The 19290-nt window shown below is 41.5% G+C and overlaps 1 protein-coding gene across 7 annotated transcripts in view; it reads right to left on the reverse strand.

The window, feature by feature from the left end:
- Positions 1-19290, reverse strand: part of TBC1D1 (TBC1 domain family member 1) — a 231997-nt gene that overhangs the window by 82988 nt on the left and 129719 nt on the right. For all 7 annotated transcript variants that reach the window (XM_060111224.1, XM_060111254.1, XM_060111233.1 and 4 more), the window contains 5 exons: positions 18913-19017; positions 17894-18026; positions 12996-13087; positions 5510-5620; positions 163-291 (listed from right to left, as the gene is read on the reverse strand). In XM_060111224.1, the coding sequence (XP_059967207.1) occupies positions 163-291; positions 5510-5620; positions 12996-13087; positions 17894-18026; positions 18913-19017 (570 nt within the window). The remainder of the gene's footprint in view (positions 1-162; positions 292-5509; positions 5621-12995; positions 13088-17893; positions 18027-18912; positions 19018-19290) is intronic.

Consider the following 19290-nt stretch of genomic DNA (forward strand, 5'->3'; position numbering starts at 1 on the left):
CAGTGTAGATAACATTTTTCTAGCACTGAGAAGACACCAAAAAAGGTTTCACTCTTCTAAACTTTATGATGAACACTGATAGAATGAAAGCAAAGAACTGAATTTCATGCTCTCTCAAAAAAAAGTGATCTAACTTAAACTAGGAGGAATTATGCCACTTACCCGGGACAAAATACTTTCTAAAGACTCCGTTAAAGATCTCTTCGCTTTGTTTTTCAGCATATCTAGCCTAAATCGAGTGGCACTAGATGGTAATTCACTTCCAATATTCTCCGCTGCAATCTGTGATGTCTAAAAAGTGAAACAATGGAAAATTAAGTCACTTAGATCTTCCTTCCCTCCTTCTTTCCTTCCTTTTTAAAGGACTGAAAAATCTCTAGAATGCATCATTTTGACCTCAGGTCATTTTTTCTGTGACCTCGTCTCATCTGCTCCTTGGTGACATGACTGCAAGTCCAGGAAATAATTTTGCCTCAAAGAGTTGCTTTGCCTACTCCAAACAAAATAAGGAAAAGTGCTTAGAAACTAATCAGTTAACAAAGCAGTTTAGAGCTTGGGCTCTGCGGCTGGATCAGAGACATGTCATTCACTAGCTGTGGCCTTGAGCAAGTTACTTACTTTCTCTGAGCCACAATTTCGTCTTCTGTAAACTGAGATCAACCTCACGATCTACCATAGTGCTATGTTGTGAGATTAAAACAGGTAAAGCATGTAAAACATTGGGCACAGCTTCTGGTACAAAGATAGCTATGATTAGCTTTTCAAAGTAAAGTAACAACTTACTTTTGGGGGCATTTCAGAGGGTGAGACAAAATAAATCTAATCAACTGAAGAATCCATCCTCTCTGCCTACACTAATCCCTTCATCCCCTTCTATAGAATCCTGTCTTTTTCCTCTCTCCCACCTATTGCTTCCATCATCCCATTCATTCTCCTCTGCAACCAAGTCTCTCCCTTAAATGATGGGAACATGAAACTGACAACATAAAAGTTTGTTTGCCAATCATAAAATGAAGTTTAATGTTACTTATTAACAAAGAGGTATGCTTTAAAAAATATTAAAAAAACTCTACTCTAGATTAAATTGTTTCTTCTATGGATTCTTACCTGAATGCTTCCTGCTAGATGATGATTTTGCTAGAAAAATACTCAACCACATCCTCCATTACTCTAAACACCAACTATTCTTTGTTGTTGTTACATATGTCAAGCATACAGAAAAATGTGCAGATTAATACAATAAATGCCTTCATACCACCTCCAGCTTTGGCCAAGTTAACATTGTGCAGGTGTTGAGAAGAACAGTGATGAGCACAGGCTCTGGCAGTCACTCAACAAATACTGACTAAGTTATGTAGCATGGGTGGATGCCTTACTAGTTGCAATTTGGTCCTGTGCAATCATTTACCAAGAGTAAGAGCCTGTCCAGACTGGAGTCAGCCTCTGGAGCAAAGGGAATTACCCACAAAGAACCCTCAGGGGCCTGCATTTGACTCAATACCAGTTCACTCACGAAGTTAAGAAACTGTAGACCTGCTTTCAAACTCATAACCAAAGTTTTCATAAAACAGAAGCATTTTGAATTGTTCTGATATATACAGAAAATACTGGCTAAAAGACTAGTAGAATGTAGTAGATCCTACATAGAAAGAACAAAAACTGCACTTGTGTTTTTCTTTTTATAAACCAGGCTGTAAGAATTTCTATATACTTAATTCAATGCTGCTTCTGCTCTCCTCTACCATCTAAAAAGGTTCTTTTCTATGTCTATCACCGTAATTCAAATGCAGTCTGAAAATAATTCACATTTAGAAAATAATTCACGTTTAGAAAATAATTTGCATTTAGAAAATAACACATTCCTTGTTTATTTTAAACTAAGCATCTAGAAGTTTCTCCTTTGAAGATGATGCTGGTTCTTGGATAAGTTTCTAGTTTGGGGCTCTAGAGTGAATTTGTACTGCAGTCCTCACATTGCCCATCCCAAGACAGATGGGTAAACTCTAAGCATGAACGTTTGGAGCCAAGTTTTAAATTCTGAAGCTACAATGAAGTTCTCAGTTCAGAACCCACCATCCAGTAGTGGCACAATGTATCCACCATCAGCCTTATTCAAAATAACCAGCACCTAGAAATAGCTAAGGTGCCCATCAAAAGGAGAATGGAGAAACAAACTGTGCTATTGACACAATGGAATAAAAAGGAACATAATTACTGATTTATGAAGCAACAAGGACGAATATCAAAAACAATATCAAAAACATTATGCTAAGCGAAAGAAGCCAGAACTAAAAGAGAACATACTGTATGATTCCATTTATAGAAAGTTCTAAAACAGGCAAAACTAATCTGTGGTAGAAAAAAAAATCAAAACAATGGTTGCCTGGGGGAGGGAGGGAGTGAGGACTGACTGGGTATGGGGGTACTTTCTGGCATGATGGAGATGTCCTATACCTTGATACGGGTCTGGGGTACCTAAATATACGAAATCCTCAAAACTCAACAAATGGTACACTCAAGATTTGTGCAACTTACTATATGTAAATGTTATCTCCAAAAACTTGTAAATAAATACCAAATTCTAATTAATGATATGCATACTGAAGTGTTTAGGGATCAAGAGTACTAGTATCAGAAACTTATCTGAAAAGCACCAAAAATAAGGTGGAGTAATAGATGGATAGCTATATGGGAAAGCAAACATAACAAAACATTTAAAATGGTTTCACCCAGATGGTGGGTATGTGAGTGTTCACTGTGATTCTTTCAACTTTTCTGTATGTTTGAAATTTTTTGTAATAAAATGTCAGAAAAAAAAAAAAGAAAGAAAAACTTATCTACTGGATAACGGACCCAGACAAATTGATGAGTGGTTACATAACATTAGATTTTGTTAGTTAATCATTATGCCCTTTAGGAGCTTAAGATAATGTCCTTGGACCTCAGACATGTGGGCTCCACACTGTCTAGCAAACGACTTGACCTCTGTTCCTCATGTCCTTGTCTCTAACATAGGTATTATACCACCTATCTCAAAAAAGTTGTTGTAGAAAAAAATGGAATAATTCATGTAGAGAATTAAAACTATACCTAATACATGGGAAACATTCAATCAGTGGCAGTTGATTTAATATTAATTTTTGTACCAGCTCAGTGAATACAAACAGAAATGATATGCCCATTGATTCAAACATGATACTCCCTAAACTTTATTAATTTATAGGTCCTTGCCCAAACTGAATCCTTTCCCATAAGATCAAAGGATTCATTCAGTTTGTTTTCTACTTTATGGAACGATTCCTCCGACAGGTATCCAACACTAACACTTCAGTCTGAAAAGCATGTACAGTGTGGCATCACCACAGCTCTGAGAAGTACATCCCTGAGACTGTGCTCACTGTCTTCCATCTACTTTTTTTTTTCTTTTTTTTTACTTTTTGCGGTACGCGGGCCTCTCACTGACGTGGCCTCTCGCGTTGCGGAGCACAGGCTCCGGACGCACAGGCCCAGCGGCCACGGCTCACGGGCCCAGCCGCTCCGCGACACGTGGGATCCTCCTGGACCGGGGCACGAACCCGTGTCCCCTGCATCGGCAGGGGGACTCTCAACCACTGCGCCACCAGGCAAGCCCTTCCATCTACTTTTGAAGGCTGGTGGACACAGACCACAATTCTACCTCTCTCTAGGTCAAGTCAAAACACATTTTCAAAGGTTACAGGAATTTTTAGGAGCAATAAGAAGATAATGAAATCCATGTGGTTAAATTATCTGGTAGCAGAAAGTGAGAGCAGGAATCTATTGGTGAACTCTCAAAAGTTCATCTGATCGATCTATAAAGCAGCTGCGGCTCTGAAAAGCCGAACTCGGAGCCCAAGAGGGTGTCCAGCCTAGGAGACACCCAACTACTGCCCAGACACCAGTTCCACTTTGTGAGACTTGGTCTTCTTTACATTAAATTCTGTTTTCAAATGAGGGGGAAAAAAAAAGAAACATTAATATATTTCTTTACTGTACTAGTCTATGCCCAAATCATAAAGATACTACCCTGTTCCACAAAAATGAGATTGCATTTAGGACAAAACTTTCCATCCACCATAAACACTTCATTCTCCTTTCTAGCCATTATTAATTATTTCAGAATTATCAATTTCCTGTTGGAACAAGTTAGAGTGACTCAGGAAAGAGAAAATCAAACATAGAATAACTACCAGTGGCACAAGAGAAAAAAGGAAAGAAAATGAGAAAAGAAATATGTTGAAAAGTGAACTAGGGAATTAACTGAAAACTTAGACTGGGTGGCCCATCCAAAAGTGAACAGGAGGATAACAGAACTTGCCCACTCTCTTAAGGGTACCGGCTGAGAAGGGAAGAAGGTCAACACACAAAGGGCAAAAACACAGTGTACTGATATTAGGGTCACAGCTAAGGGGCCCTAGAGTTGGCCGATGAAATTAAAAACAATGTTGGCCACTGTATGTGACCAGGAGTTCAGGAAAGGCACATAGTTGCCAAAGCCAGCTGGAAAGCAGAAAGCAAATGGGGAGAGTTGCTGTGTGTGCATCCAAGTAAAACTGCATCACGGTTACGTTACCAGAAAAGCAGAGGCTGTTTACAGGGAAAATAGCAAGAGGAGAGCACACAACTGAGCATTAAAACACCTTGAGAATAAAGCACTCAGGAAGTATTCTTTAAAAAAAAAAAAAAAAAAAGGCAACATATTTCTGGAAATTAAAGACTTTTTGAACATCCTTCACTGATTTTTCTCTAGGCTTTCTGGCCTATCAGTAACTTAAACAAATATAAAATACATGTTTAGAAGCTATAATGGTTATTATAAATTGACTTACAGAGAGTCCAAAAGAAATAGGAAAATGGTCCTGAATCCCAAACTCAAAGCTCTTCAAAGACAGAGCCCTGCAGGCGGCCCCAGCCTCTGAGATAGCGCCCCTCACACAGAAAAGCTGAACAGAGCTGTGGAAAGAGAGGATAGGAGGCCAACTCTGCACCTCCAGCATATGAAGTGGAATTAACGGAAGCTCCATATCTGAATAGCACGTAAACCAGGCTAATACTGTATGTGATTTATCAGTAGTGCTATCTTATATTCACATTGCATTTTTATTACAAAGAGCTTCTGGGCACTCTATGTAATTCTGAAGGCAGCTGTACAATGTCAGTCCCATTTAATCAAGGAGAAAGGTGAGGTGACAGGGACTGGCTCCCTGCAGGTCAAGGAGCTTTCCTTGCTAGCCTCCACTCGTAAACTTCACTCTCGATGCTCCACACCAGTCCCTCATCAGCAACTACTCTGCTCCCACTACAACGCAGACAGGAACTCTCCTCACCTTTTCTAAGCACAATCTAAATATTCCTCAATTTCCCCTACATGTGTAACAAATGAAAATAAAATTCAGGGAGAAAAAGAAGTTTCAGAGCTTCAGAAGATCCTCAAGACTCTGTTTTACACAGTGTCCTGGTAAAATTTTAAGAAGAGAGAAAAATGCCATACCTGCTTTACCTCCCCAGTATGGACGTGAACTTTTTGTTTCTCTTCATATAAACATCTCAGGAAAGAAACAATCAATTCATTCTCTCGCTGCTCATTTCTTGGCCTCAATTTCTTAATGGAAAAAAAAGAATATATTACATTAATTTTTAATTGTCACCAAAACTGCTAACCCATCCCTTTGAAAATGCTACCAGCTTCCATTCATCAACTAGTGCTTTTACCCAATCACCTCACTAGGGGGCACCAATGATCCTACAACTGGAGATAATTTTTAAAAAGAAACAGATAACGAAGCCAGTGGGCCAGATTTAGCCTCTGACCTCTGATGTCCTTATACCTAAAATAAACATTTCACATCAAATTGAGGCATAGTCAAAATATTTAATAAACAGTCTTAAAAACATAAGAAAAGGACAAAAATCTGTGTAAACACCCAGAGGTCAAGAGCCACAATGGTCACTTGTTTATAAACTCTTATGGTCAGGGAACTGGAAAGGAAACCAGCAACTGGATCCAGGGCCATGGTTCCTTCCACATGTCAAACATGTTCATCATGAAGCACTTCCTGGAAGCCCCACAAGGCATACACTTGCACACAAAATTTCATGGCATGGACTCAATTTTTTTCCTCTGGTTGTTAAAAAATTATTTGTATGCCTTTTATTTTTCAGGCAAGGTAGTGGCAAAGCACACTGGACTAGAAATCAGGTCATGTAAGTTCAAGGTGCTGCCCAGAAGTGAGACCAAAGGCTTGTCATTTAAGCTTAGCTTCTCTGTCTGTTCAAATGAAGATTATGCACAAAATACACTCCAAGGTCTTTTCCAGTCCCAAATTCTTTGGATTTGAAATACCAGAGTTCATGTTTAGAAGACCATCTAATTTAATGTATTCAATTATTTTCCCTGAATATGAAGAAAACAAAACTGAATTACTCTGGAGATAAACAAAGTTTCTGGTCTATAAACTTTAGAAAAAAAAATTTTTTTTTACAGTGACAGTTATCCATTACCCTGCTCCTCCCTCCCTCCCTACCTCAAACCTCTAGCCTGCCCTTTAAATCAAAGTCAGGGTGTCTAATAAATGGATCAATTACACAACATCCAAGTCTGGGTCAATGCTGTTCTTGGCAGCCCAGCTGACTAAGGAACAATTTTACCCCTCATGTCACAGACTAGAAGCATTCTAACATTCCTCTCTTAAAGACAAAGATCATTTTAAATAAGTTGTTCCTGTTACCCAAGGAAACGATAGTAAATGACTAGAAGAGGTTGTTTTCAATGAGGACTTCCTGTTCTTTCAAATTTCAGATTTAAGGATTAAATATGTTAAAGGTCAGAATAGATGCTCTCAATCTGGATGCCAAGCCATGAACCTTGATGTTATAAATTTTTACATGTTTTATGCAACACGTGGGTTGTTCCAGAGAAACTTTCCATCAGATCTTCAAAAGAGGAAAGTGGTAGTCATGTACCACAATCCCAACTTAATTCTGCTGACCTCGGGACGGTTACAGATATACTGTGAGTCTAAAAGCCCCCAGAGGCAACAGAAACTCTCACTCATTGCTGGTGGGAACATGATATGGTTACAGCACTTTGGGAGCCAGTTTGGCAGCTTCTTACAAAACTAACCATGTTCCCACCATGTGATCCAACAATCGTACTGCTTAGAATTCACTTGAATGCATTGAAAATTTATGCCCATACAAAAGCCTGCACAAGAATGTGTATAGCAGCTTTATTCATAATTGCTAAAATTTAGAAGCAACCAGATGTCTTTAAACAGGTGAATGGATAAACTATGGTACATCCAATGGAATATTTACTCAGCACTAAAAAGAGCTATCAAACCATAAAAAGACATGGAGGAACCTTAAATGCATATTGTTAAGGGAAAGAAGCCCAAATGAAAAGGCTACACAAACAGTATGATTCCAATTATGTGACATTCTGGAAAAGACAAACTATGGAGACAGTAAAAGATCAGTGGTTGCCTGGGGTTTGGCACAGAGGTGGGGGGTTGGGGGATTAGTGAAAAGGTGGAGCATAGAGGATCTTTAAGGCAGTGAAACAATTCTGTATGATACTATAATGGTGGATACATGCCATCAAACATGTGTCAGAACCCACAGAATGTACCACACCAAGAGTTAACCCTAATGTAAACTACAGACTTTAACCACTAAAGATGTATCAATATTGGCTGATCAATTGTAATAAAGGTACCACACTAAGACAAGATATTAATAGGGGAAACTGGCTTGGGGGAGGGGCATGAGAAGTTTTATGGGAACTCTCTGTACTTCCACCCACTTTTTCTGTAAAACTAAAACTACTCTAAAAAATAAAGTATATATATATATTTTAAAGTCCAGGAAAGAGAAGCAGGCAGGAATTACGAAGCCTCTGAGCAGGCACCCAAGAGCTGACCCATTCTTTCTTCTCCTATTCTTCAATCAAACCTTTGGGCTGCTCTCACAAGAAAATTTGTATTTTTGTTGGAGAGATTCTTCGCAATCACTTATTTCAACATATCAAAAAGGCTAAGAATGCAGTAACAGGAGAGGAGCATTACTAATATTCTCTTTTCCTCAACATATACATGAAAGAAACTACTTGAATGGACAGAAAATGAGACTAAACTGAGCACAATGTACTACCACAGCTGCTGCCCAGACACTGCAGCAAGGAGCTCATTAAACATCACAGGGGAAAGTCAGTGAGGCTGAGAAGACCATCTCTGTGGTATCATACAAGGTCAAGAAATAAACTCTTTCTTAAAATAACTGAAACATGACTAGGGGCTACCCTGCTATTGAGTGAAAACGATTAGCAAGGGGTCATCTCCTGAGTGCCTCCCAGGGAACTTCACCATCCTGCAAAGGGACAAATCATTATTTCCTGAAGGTGATTTAACTTCATAAACATTCATGAATCAGAGAGACAGGTCTGAGGAAAATAATGGGGAATGGGGCTTCCTGGGTGGCACAGTGGTTGAGAGTCCGCCTGCCGATGCAGGGGACACGGGTTCGTGCCCCGGTCCGGGAAGATCCCACATGCCACGGAGCGGCTGGGCCCGTGAGCCATGGCTGCTGAGCCTGCGCGTCCGGAGCCTGTGCTCCACAACGGGAGAGGCCACAACAGTGAGAGGCCCGCGTACCGCAAAAAAAAAAAAAAAAAAAAAAAATGGGGCATGAAGTTGGATAATATCCCTTTGCAGTCAAAAATTAACTTGCTTATTACTCAAAGTTAACCTACGGAGTCAGGAGTCAGGACGGTGGTCACCTGGGGCAGGACCAAGGTGGGGTTCGGAGGGACTGGAAACGCTCTATTTCCTAATCTGCGTGCTGCTGCACAGTTGTATTCATCTTATAAAAATTCACCGAGGGGCTTCCCTGGTGGCGCAGTGGTTGAGAATCTGCCTGCCAATGCAGGGGACACGGGTTCGAGCCCTGGTCTGGGAGGATCCCACATGCCGCGGGGCGGCTGGCTCCGTGAGCCACAATTGCTGAGCCTGCGCGTCTGGAGCATGTGCTCCGCAACAGGAGGGGGCGTGATAGTGAGAGGCCCGCGCGCCGCGATGGGGAGTGGCCCCCACTTGCCGCAACTGGAGAAAGCTCTCGCACAGAAACGAAGACCCAACATAGCCATAAAAAAAAAAAAAAAAAATTCACCGACATACAGCCAATATTTTATAATAACTATAGAGTATAACCTTTAAAAATTGTGAATCACTACGTTGCACACCTGAAACTTATGTAATATTATAAATCAACTATATCTCCAAAAAGTTTTTTTATTTCATTGAACTATATACCACTTTGTGTGCTTTTCTATAGTTATATTTCATTTTTTAAAAAAAGAACAATATAAAAGATTGCCTGTTAAAAGCAACAAAGCCAATGTTGTTACGTGTTTCTTAACCTCATTTCTATGAGGGTGGGCCTATAAATTGGTTGTAAAAGCAATTTGAAATCCATTTCTAACACTGCCTAATGAATACCAGAATGCTGAGAAAGTTTATGGTCTTCTGAGGAGTCTACTGAAAATGGCAGTGCTCACCTGGACTACAGCCTGACATCTTTTTTTTTTTTTTTTTTTTTTTTTTTGCGGTATGCGGTCCTCTCACTGTTGTGGCCTCCCCCGTTGCGGAGCACAGGCTCCGGACGCGCAGGCTCCGGACGCGCAGGCTCAGCGGCCATGGCTCACGGGCCCAGCCGCTCCGCGGCATATGGGATCCTCCCAGACCGGGGCACAAACCCGTATCCCCTGCATCGGCAGGCGGACTCTCAACCACTTGCGCCACCAGGGAGGCCCCTGACATCTTTTTAAAAAAGTATAATGAAATCTTGTAAGAAATAATTTTAAAACCATGGAAAAATCCAATTAAGCTGCTCTATATTCTGTACAAAGTGAAAAAAAAATTCCTCCAACCACTTATCTTTAACTTGTGAAAAGTCACATTATTTAATCTGTTATCGACATCTACTGACTATAAATCTACTTGATTTACCTACTGAGTATTAATTAAGTCATTCCCTGAAATACACTCATTCAGATGAAGAGAATTCGATTTTGAGACAGTTTCTTTACTAGCCCAGCTCAGACTGAAAGCAACTTCTCCCTGAGGACGACCAATGTAAACTCAGCACACTCAGCCAGCAGGGGACAGCACCTGGACAGAGCCAGACCCCACCCGAGCGTCACCTTCTCATTCGCGCACTTAGACATGTTTGAAAAATGTACACTTCAAAAAGGTCCTAAATTAAAAAGTGTCTCTGCAGTGTCTTGAGTCCTCTTAGAAGGGTTACACACCCACATGCCCATCTGGCACCAAGTTCTCCTCACAGAGCTCAAAGTCAAAGCCGGCTTATTTGCAGCAGTGATAATTCCCCAGCATCATCTGCACAGTAAGTAATGATTTCTTTTTCTTTATGGTTCTGTTTGGGTTGCACTTTTTTTTTTTTTTTTGCATGAAACATTTATTTACAAAAACACAGAATATGTATGTTTTAATAACTATTTAAGCAATCATGTACTATTAATTTCAATAGTAATTACATTTGTTTTATAAAAATTTGCCCTTGGAGAATTTCCTCAGAAACAAATCATTCTCCAGGAGAAAAACCATACAAAGGAAAATATTAACCTTTCTATTTAAAAGAGGTATCATGACACTGCAAAGCCACCTTTTTCCTTATGATCTGTTTGAAATGCATGATTTTCAAATGCATTAGCAGGTACTACTACCTAAAAAGAAACTAGTGACTTGGTTTAAAAAATATTTTATAAAAAACAAGAGTGGTCATTGAGGAAATAATTTAATAAGACTACCAATAAGCCATCAGAAGAAGAGATCCATGTTAAATTTGTATTATTCAAAAAAGAGTCACACCTACAATGATGGAGGACAAAGTACGAGCTGGCTTTTCAAAGCCAATGAACAATGACTTCCCTTTGGTCTTTAAACCAATCAAAAAATTACAGAGTCTTCTACAACACCACACAGGGATCCCAGGATATTAACTGAATCCGTTTTCTTAAAGCAAACTTTTGTCACTGATTTTCTCTAAAGTCTCTTTGCCATTTTATATATTGAGTGTCTCACACTCACATGGATCAAAGAGAATCTCAAAATCACATCCATCAGGAACATAGTCATTGCTGCAGAAGGGTATCTGGGGTATTACCTATCCTGATTCACCACACTGTTTGGGGAAAGCTACACAGTGCTATCTAAATAAAAAAGAAAACAAACTCACATTAGGGGAGGAAGGTGCATCTTCTATGCTTGCTAGAAAGATATTCCCCAAAGTGACTTGATGGCACTAAAACAGCAAAGCGGGCTAGCATCAGATAAAAAACGACCCAGCTCTGGGCTTCCCTGGTGGCGCAGTGGTTAAGAATCCACCTGCCAATGCACGGGACACGGGTTCGAGCCCTGGTCCAGGAAGATCCCTCATGCCGCGGAGCAACTAAGCCCGTGTGCCACAACTACTGAGCCTGCGCTCTAGAGCCCGTGAGCCACAATTACTGAACCCGTGTGCCACAACTACTGAAGCCCACGCGCCTAGAGCCCATGCTCTGCAACAAGAGAAGCCACTGCAATGAGAAGCCGACGCACTGCTACAAAGAGTAGCCCCCGCTCGCCGCAACTACAGAAAGCCTACACGCAGCAACAAAGACCCAACACAGCCAAAAATAAATTTAAATAAATTTAAAAAAAGAAAAAGAAAAGGGACCCAGCTCCCATCACAAATGCATTAACAATCAGAAGCAAACTGTCCATCCATTTATGAATTCCAAGTACAAATCACATTAAATTTGTCTGAGAGTACTGTGTACTCAGAACATTAAAGATCCTTTAAGAAAAAACAAAGTAATGTGTCTCAAGTCAATTCAAAAGAAAACAAGAAAACTGAAGGCAATTGGAAATTGTTACATTCTAAGCTATTTATGAAATTAAAAAACTCTTCCTATGCGCTCCTTCAAACAAACATATGCCAATCCTACTGCAGAAGATCAAGGGAAGGACAACTCGAACATGTGATTAAAAAGTCAAAGACAATTCTTTAATTTTTCACTCTAACAGAAAACAGATCACGGGCACTGTCTGTAGCCTTTCCCTCAGTGAAGAGGGAGAGAGAACCTACAGTCTAGACTTGCTGGCCGTCTTGTTTTGTTTAAAGACTTCTCTATGTGCAGAACCCCTGGCACTCTCCTCCCCACTAGAGACTTATGCTTTGTTCTGATGTACTCTCCTCCCTAGGAAAGTGCCACAAAACCACAGAAAATGCCCCTCGGCTAAAGCAGACATGAAATTTTTGATGAGCTCATTAAAGATTCATAATGAACAGACTATAGGCATGCCAGCACACACACGTGTGGTTTCCCGAGATAAGTGCATCTAAACGCAAGGACGACAATGCGGTTCCAGGCTTAATGCAGAAAACCGATGAGCTTGGGTTTTCTTCTGTATTTTCTTTTTATGTTTAGGTTTGATATACCATATAGTAGGTCACACCTAAATTTATTTTCAAAACTGAAAAAAAAGAGTGAGGAAGAAAAGTTATGTTCAATTTCATGTACAAAATGTTATATCCTTAAGACTCTCACACTTAGGGCTGAAATCCCAAGCGGGAAGGAGCTAGCAGAGGTCTCCCAGGGAGAGCAGTGCTCAGGGACCCAAATCCAGGTCCCCTGTCTCCCAGGCTGAGGCTCTCTCCACTTTATTGTTTCCTTTCTCTCGTTCCTTAAGGGAGAGTTCCCCTGGTTTAGTAGTTTGCACATGAAAAACCAAGCCCTGATAGGAATCTGCAATTCTGACCTGGCCCCTGTCCCGAGGCTGTTAAAGCTTAAACCTAGAGGAACTCAGGCCCACTTCCTTGAGGATCTGACAGGTTTGCTTTGCTATATTTTATAAATAAAATTTCACAGAGAAGCTGCCTCCTTTCTTCCTTCTGGAAATTTAAAACCAGTACTGTACCTGAACCTCCTCAAAAATAGTTGCTTGCTCCTGATTAGTTAATGTTGTCAGGTGCTTCTGGAGTTCTAGTTTGGTTTTGGAAGAATTCATTCCTATTAAGAGAAAAAAAGAGACATGAGAACACTCTAGGTAACAGTTACGAGGTAGAGTTAACACTTTCCATGCTCACTCCCCCCTCTTACATGGCTTAACCACCTTCTTCAGGCTTCTGAGGTTTTATGGAAATTCTAATCAATAATGTCAGTGATGATATGACCCTGACAACAAGCAACATTTTTTGATTGAGCCCTCACGTGGTAAGCACTGACTTAAACATCAGGCCTGTATCATTTCATTTAATACTCAGAACAATCTGGTAAAGAGGACTCGATTAGCCCCATTTTACAGTTAAGGAAACTGAGACCCAGAGAGCTCACTTAATTCCCAAAGACCCCATACTGGACTCTGCGTCAGCTTTGAGTGGTTCCAAATTGCCTTTTTTCGCCACTACTCCATGTTAGAACACCTCACACAACCAGAACATTGTCCGGAGAAAACGATAAATTCTCAGGGAGTATTTATATGTAAACTAGACAATCTCCCTTAAGGAAAAATAACTACTGCCCCATTTGAAAACTGACCAACATTCTTCTCTTACAGGTTAGGCTCTTTCACAAGAAAGTGATTTGTGTGGCTAACAACTTTCCCTTTACCACCACATGCTTAGTAATAGTCTTAAGGCCACTTAAATAACATTACAAAGGATTCTGAAGGAAAGTCATTAAAATAAAGTTGCAATTTTAATGTCCATTAGAATCTGGTATTTCAGAAAGTTCCTTCTCCACACATGTATGGCTCAGACCCTGTTTTGCCTTTTCTTGGTGCCAGAGATAAATGCTACCCATGATGAAAAGATTTGGGATGAAAGGATTTGCTGACCTAACTATCCTGGAAAAAAAACTGCTGCTGATTACTTTTATTCCAAGGGTAGTCCTGTCCCCATCCACATGCCACCCCGTCTTCTCCTCCTGAGGGTGAGCCACTGGGCAGGGCCTTGGCCAAGTCTCTGGGCCAGATTTATCTACATTACTAAGATGGCCAGAGGGGACAGCTCTGAAGTCTAGAACAGGGACTTAGAAACCAGGCCTCTGTTTTACAGACGAGTTTGCTGAGGTCCCGAGAAGCCACGCGACTGACAGGTCAGGAGGCCAATCAGCACCAAGCCGGCCCCAGCGCCAGTGCTCCTCGATCACCCACCCCACCCCCTGCAGCAGAAGGCAGGGCCCTCACCCTCCTAACAGGCGGTGGCGAGGTCGCTGCCCCTACTCAAACCACTGCAGCTCCCAGAAGTCCTTCCCCTTTCCACCACCGTTTTCTTTTTCTGGCCAAGAAAACCCTAAGAGGCCACCATAAAAATAAAAGCCAATATTTCTTAAGTGATTGCTGTGCCACTTCATGCAACACTACATAAATCATCTCATCTGATCCTCGACATAATCCTTGGAGTGGGCACTATTTTTAGCAATCCCAAGGCCTATAGATGAAGAAACTGAGGCACAGTGAAGTCAAATGTCTTGCCCAAGGTTATCAGCTAAGGAAGGAACAACGTCAGAATCTGACCCACATCTGTCTGCCCCCAGAGACCACCCTAGGACGCTCCACTGCTCCTTTACCCAGGCAGTCAAGTCACCTGACACCACTACCTTCAACACTGAAGTGAACTGCTAAGTGAAATAAGTCAGCCAGAGAAAGACAAGTACTGTATGTTTTCACTTGTATGTGGAATCTAAAAACAAACAAATGTAACAAAACAGAAACAGACTTAACAAAGAACTAGTGGTCGCAGGGGGGAGGGGAAGGGGGGAAGGCTGAAATAGGTGAAGGGGATTAAGATGTACCAGGGCATTAAACTACCAGTTATAAAATAAATAAGTCACAGGGATGTAATGTACAGCACAGGGAATACAGTCAATAATGTCATAATGATATTGTATGGTACATAAGAAATAAAAATACGGACTCACTATGTTATACATCTGAAACTAATAATATTGTAAGTCAACTATTCTTCAATCAGAAAAAAAAGAGGTCAGTAAAAGTGCAGAAAGGACAGATGAGCTTTATCAGAGCACAGTTCAGGTACTCCTCAGGCAAGCTGTCAGGTCATACAAGCCAGGCAAACAGAGATGGCTTTACTGCACTAACCAGTTACATGCTGAATCAAAACAGTGTTTAAATTTACGAGTCAAATTAGCACTCAGAAATCATTAAATAAAAATCCTCCCTGCATATGGATGTGAATGACACAGTGCAAACATCCTCTCTTGGACACACTGTACTGCTTGATGAGACATTCACGTGTGGAGAAAAACCCCAAGAAGAGTCAGACTAATTATATATAGTTCTAGCAATCTCAGGTGAAATCATACAGACTACTCTTCATATTCAGCAGGTCTGGAGAGATCCTTAGACAGTTCTATCCTTGTCTTCAGGGTGCCTCAATTCATTAGGTCCTTCCTGCCCCATCTCAAACCAGAGGTGGTGCTCTTTGCGGTCCCAGCGCCTGCTCTCCACTGTGCACCCTCCACAGGGCTTCTCACTACCTTCAGCCTTGGCGGGTGGGGGAGGACGGGAGTTTCTGCAGCAAGAAGGCAGCACTCCCCACGTGATGCCAAAAGGTTTTAGAGGGGAGAAGCAAGGCAAGTGAGCCCGCCTTCACGCTGTCTGGTTGAAAAGGCTCTTATTAAAGGGAGCTCTGATGAATGCCTTTGCTTTGCTGAAGGCAAATTTACTTAGAGAGCAAAAGGAAACCTCAGTAAAACTTTTTTTTTCTTTTTAGTGAAAGTATAATTCATTCCAAGAATTCCCAAAATGCTCCTCTCAACTTTAAAATAAGCAAAACACTATATAAATACTAGTAGTTGTACATAGTTCAAACACGGAATCAGCACAGCTGCACCCCTTACATGTTGTAAGTGTGCAACAGCACCCATACGTACAGTGTATTTATTCTATTTTACAGATTCCAGAGCATACTGACTATATCAATTTATTAAGAAAACAGTCTTGGGACTTCCCTGGTGGCAAAGTGGTTAAGAATCCACCTGCCAATGCAGGGGACATGGGTTCGAGCCCTGGTCTGGGAAGATCCCACAGGCCACGGAGCAGCTAAGCCCGTGTGCCACAACTACTGAGCCTACGCTCTAGAGCCCGCGAGCCACAACTACTGAGCCCGCTTGCCACAACTACTGAAGCTCATGCACCTAGAGCCCATGCTCTGCAACAAGAGAAGCCACCGCAATGAGAAGCCCTCACACTGCAACGAAGAGTAGCCCCTGCTCACCACAAATAAAGAAAGCCCGCGTGCAGCAATGAAGACCCAACGCAGCCAAAATAAATACATAAATTTTAAAAAAACCAAACAGTCTTTAAGCCTTTCTTTTTGCTGCCATGTCATTGGTCCTCTCCACAGTTTATGGAGTTCCTGGCCAGATCATAACTTCCTATTAGAACTACTCCTATGGGAACATACAATGAGCTTTAATAAACGACTTCATTCTACTTATTAGGGATGCAACATAGCAAAACGCAAGAACCTTGAACTGTTCATGAAATAATCAGCATCTCCCCTACTAAGAATGGCTCTAATAATGTGCCATCTATACTTCAGAAATGCTTCCCATCATGTAGGCAAAATATAACCCTCACTAGCCTTCTAATTGTGCTCTTTATTGGCTGTTTTTACATTAGCATAGCTTTCTGCTTTGCTTGGATTTTATCCAGTAAAACAGATAAATGAAATGATAATTCCGAAATGATAGCAGCAAAATCCCCACCACAATTAAACTTTTCAGCTATATTTTTCTGAAAGCTAAGCCAGACCAAAGAAAGATTTATCAGGTGGAACTCTGGAACCCTTCCAGTTCCTGCAGATCAGGATCTGCTTTATCTTCAAGGCCAAAGTCATTGTTGGCTTCTTAATAAACTCATAAGAGACATTTCTGTCATCATTTACCTTATCTTGACAACCACTAAGGAAAGGGTTAGTGATCCTCTCAGATGGGATCTCTTGTTAAAGCACACGTTTTCTTGTTCCCAAATATATTTTGTATAATGTCAGCAAAGAGTAACAGCTAGGAAAACACGGTTGAAAATGGTAATTATTTTGATTCATTTTAAAGAGCACCGGAATGCCAGCAAATGAAACTTCAAAGACCTTAAGATGATGTCAATTTGTCTTTAAAAAGGGAAATCAGATACGACTTCAAACCCATCAGGATGGTTATCACCCCCAAATCCCAGAAACTAAGTTTGCTTATCCCTGAAATGTGCAAATAATCCCTTTTCCTCCCACGAGGTGGTGAGGATTAAGTGGATGATAATACATGTTAAAGAAAACACTTAGTACAGTGCCAGGCACATCTTAAGTATGCAAACCGTAACATGTACTGCAGTTTCTCCCTAAGCCAAATTTCTAGAAATCGTAGTCCGTACTCGCAGCATCACTTCCTGTGCTCTTTCTCATGGGCTCCTCAACTGCAACCTACCTTATGGCCGCTCCCTCCACTAAAACTGTTCCGGCAGAGGTTATCGATGACCCTGTAATTGACTTACCCGGTGGAAATTCTTAGCTCTCTTGTTACAAGACCCCTCCATGGCAGCTGAAGTGACTGACCACTCACACCACCTTGATAACAATGCAACTGGTCTTGTTCCCTGTGGTCCCCTTACTCCTCCACTGCCCTCAGAGCCCCTTGAGGGGAGATGGTCTAGGCACAGTGCCTGACATACAGAAGACATCCACCTATGAGCCCTGTAACTAACACAAGCCCTCCACGGGGCAGAACCTTCCAACGAATTTGCCCAGGACCCTTAACTGCCCCCCGCACCGACCCTGCCGCCCTCCCACCCCGGCTCACCCTCAATCCGCTCACAGAGCTTGTGCAGGCCCTGCAGGGGGCAGCCCTCACACAGCTGGACCGTCGCCTTCGCTGTCTGCTGCACCGCGGCCACTGTGAAGGCCTGCTTCAGGGTCATCATGATCTCATCCACCTGATCAAAGAGAGGAGACTACAGTCAGCAAAAAGTCCATTTAAAATGAGCTGGGCAGACGGGACTTCCCTGGTGGCGCAGTGGTTAAGAATCCACCTGCCAATGCAGGGGACACGGGTTCAAGCCCTGGTCTGGGAAGATCCCACATGCCGCGGAGCAACTAAGCCCGTGCGCCACGACTACTGAGTCTGCACTCTAGAGCCTGTGAGCCACAACTACTCAGCCCGCGAGCCACAACTACTGGAGCCCACGCGCCTATATCCCGTGCTCCGCAAAAAGAGAAGCCATCGCAATGAGAAAGCCTGCGCACTGCAATGAAGAGTAGCCCCCGCTCACCGCAACTAGAGAAAGCCCGTGCGCAGCAACAAAGACCCAGCACAGCCAAAAATAAATAAATAAATTTATTTAAAAAAAAAAAAAAGAGCTGGGCAGAGATTTCAGGACTCTGTGGAAAGACTCAGTACTTTAAGTTTCTTCTGGACTATTAGTCACAGGTTAATGGATAATAATCATAATACCTGCTAGGATTACACGTAGCCTAGAAACACTACAAATGCTCAAAGCTCTTCAAGGAGATAAGGTAAAAACTAGACGCAAATTAAATACTGAACGAAAACCAACTCTTCTGATCAAAAGTCCAAAATGACATTTGAAAAATGCTAAAGCAGAGGGTGAAAGTGAGCAGGCCTTTAAGAATGATGTAAATTGAAAATGCACATCGAATTAAGTCTCGGGTATGTACTAGCTGGTTATCAAATAGTGACGAAAGAATAATTAAAGCCAAATAATATGTCAATGAGGCCATATGGCTTTGCTAAATAAAGAAATCAGTGAGGCTGAAAATCCCTTGTAAAGGAGACTTTAAGAATGGCCCCTTCTCACTTACCAGAGCTTCATTTGTGCACTGAAACACATAACAGACGAAATGAAAGCCTCCACCTCCCGAAGACTCTCGGCAGATAAACCCAAAGTGGTCCACATGTCTAATACCCTGTTGAAGGCAGGGACAAGAACAAGGAATGGTGAGTTGTATCCAGAAAAGGCACCACTGCCAGACATTCAACTGAAGATTCACACAGCACAATTTTAAAGGACACTATAAAAGTATTATTTTCTCAGATATTTTAAATGTCTAAAAACATCTCTCAAATATGAAGTTCTACTAAAATGTTACTCTGATTATCCCCACAATAAGAGAAGTAAGATCTGAAAACTGGAGTTTTTACTGCTCATTTTAGTAGTGAAAGGAAGTGGAGAAAAGCTG

This window comes from Mesoplodon densirostris, chromosome 1 (assembly GCF_025265405.1).
Source record: "Mesoplodon densirostris isolate mMesDen1 chromosome 1, mMesDen1 primary haplotype, whole genome shotgun sequence".
Classification (NCBI taxonomy): Eukaryota; Metazoa; Chordata; class Mammalia; order Artiodactyla; family Ziphiidae; genus Mesoplodon; species Mesoplodon densirostris.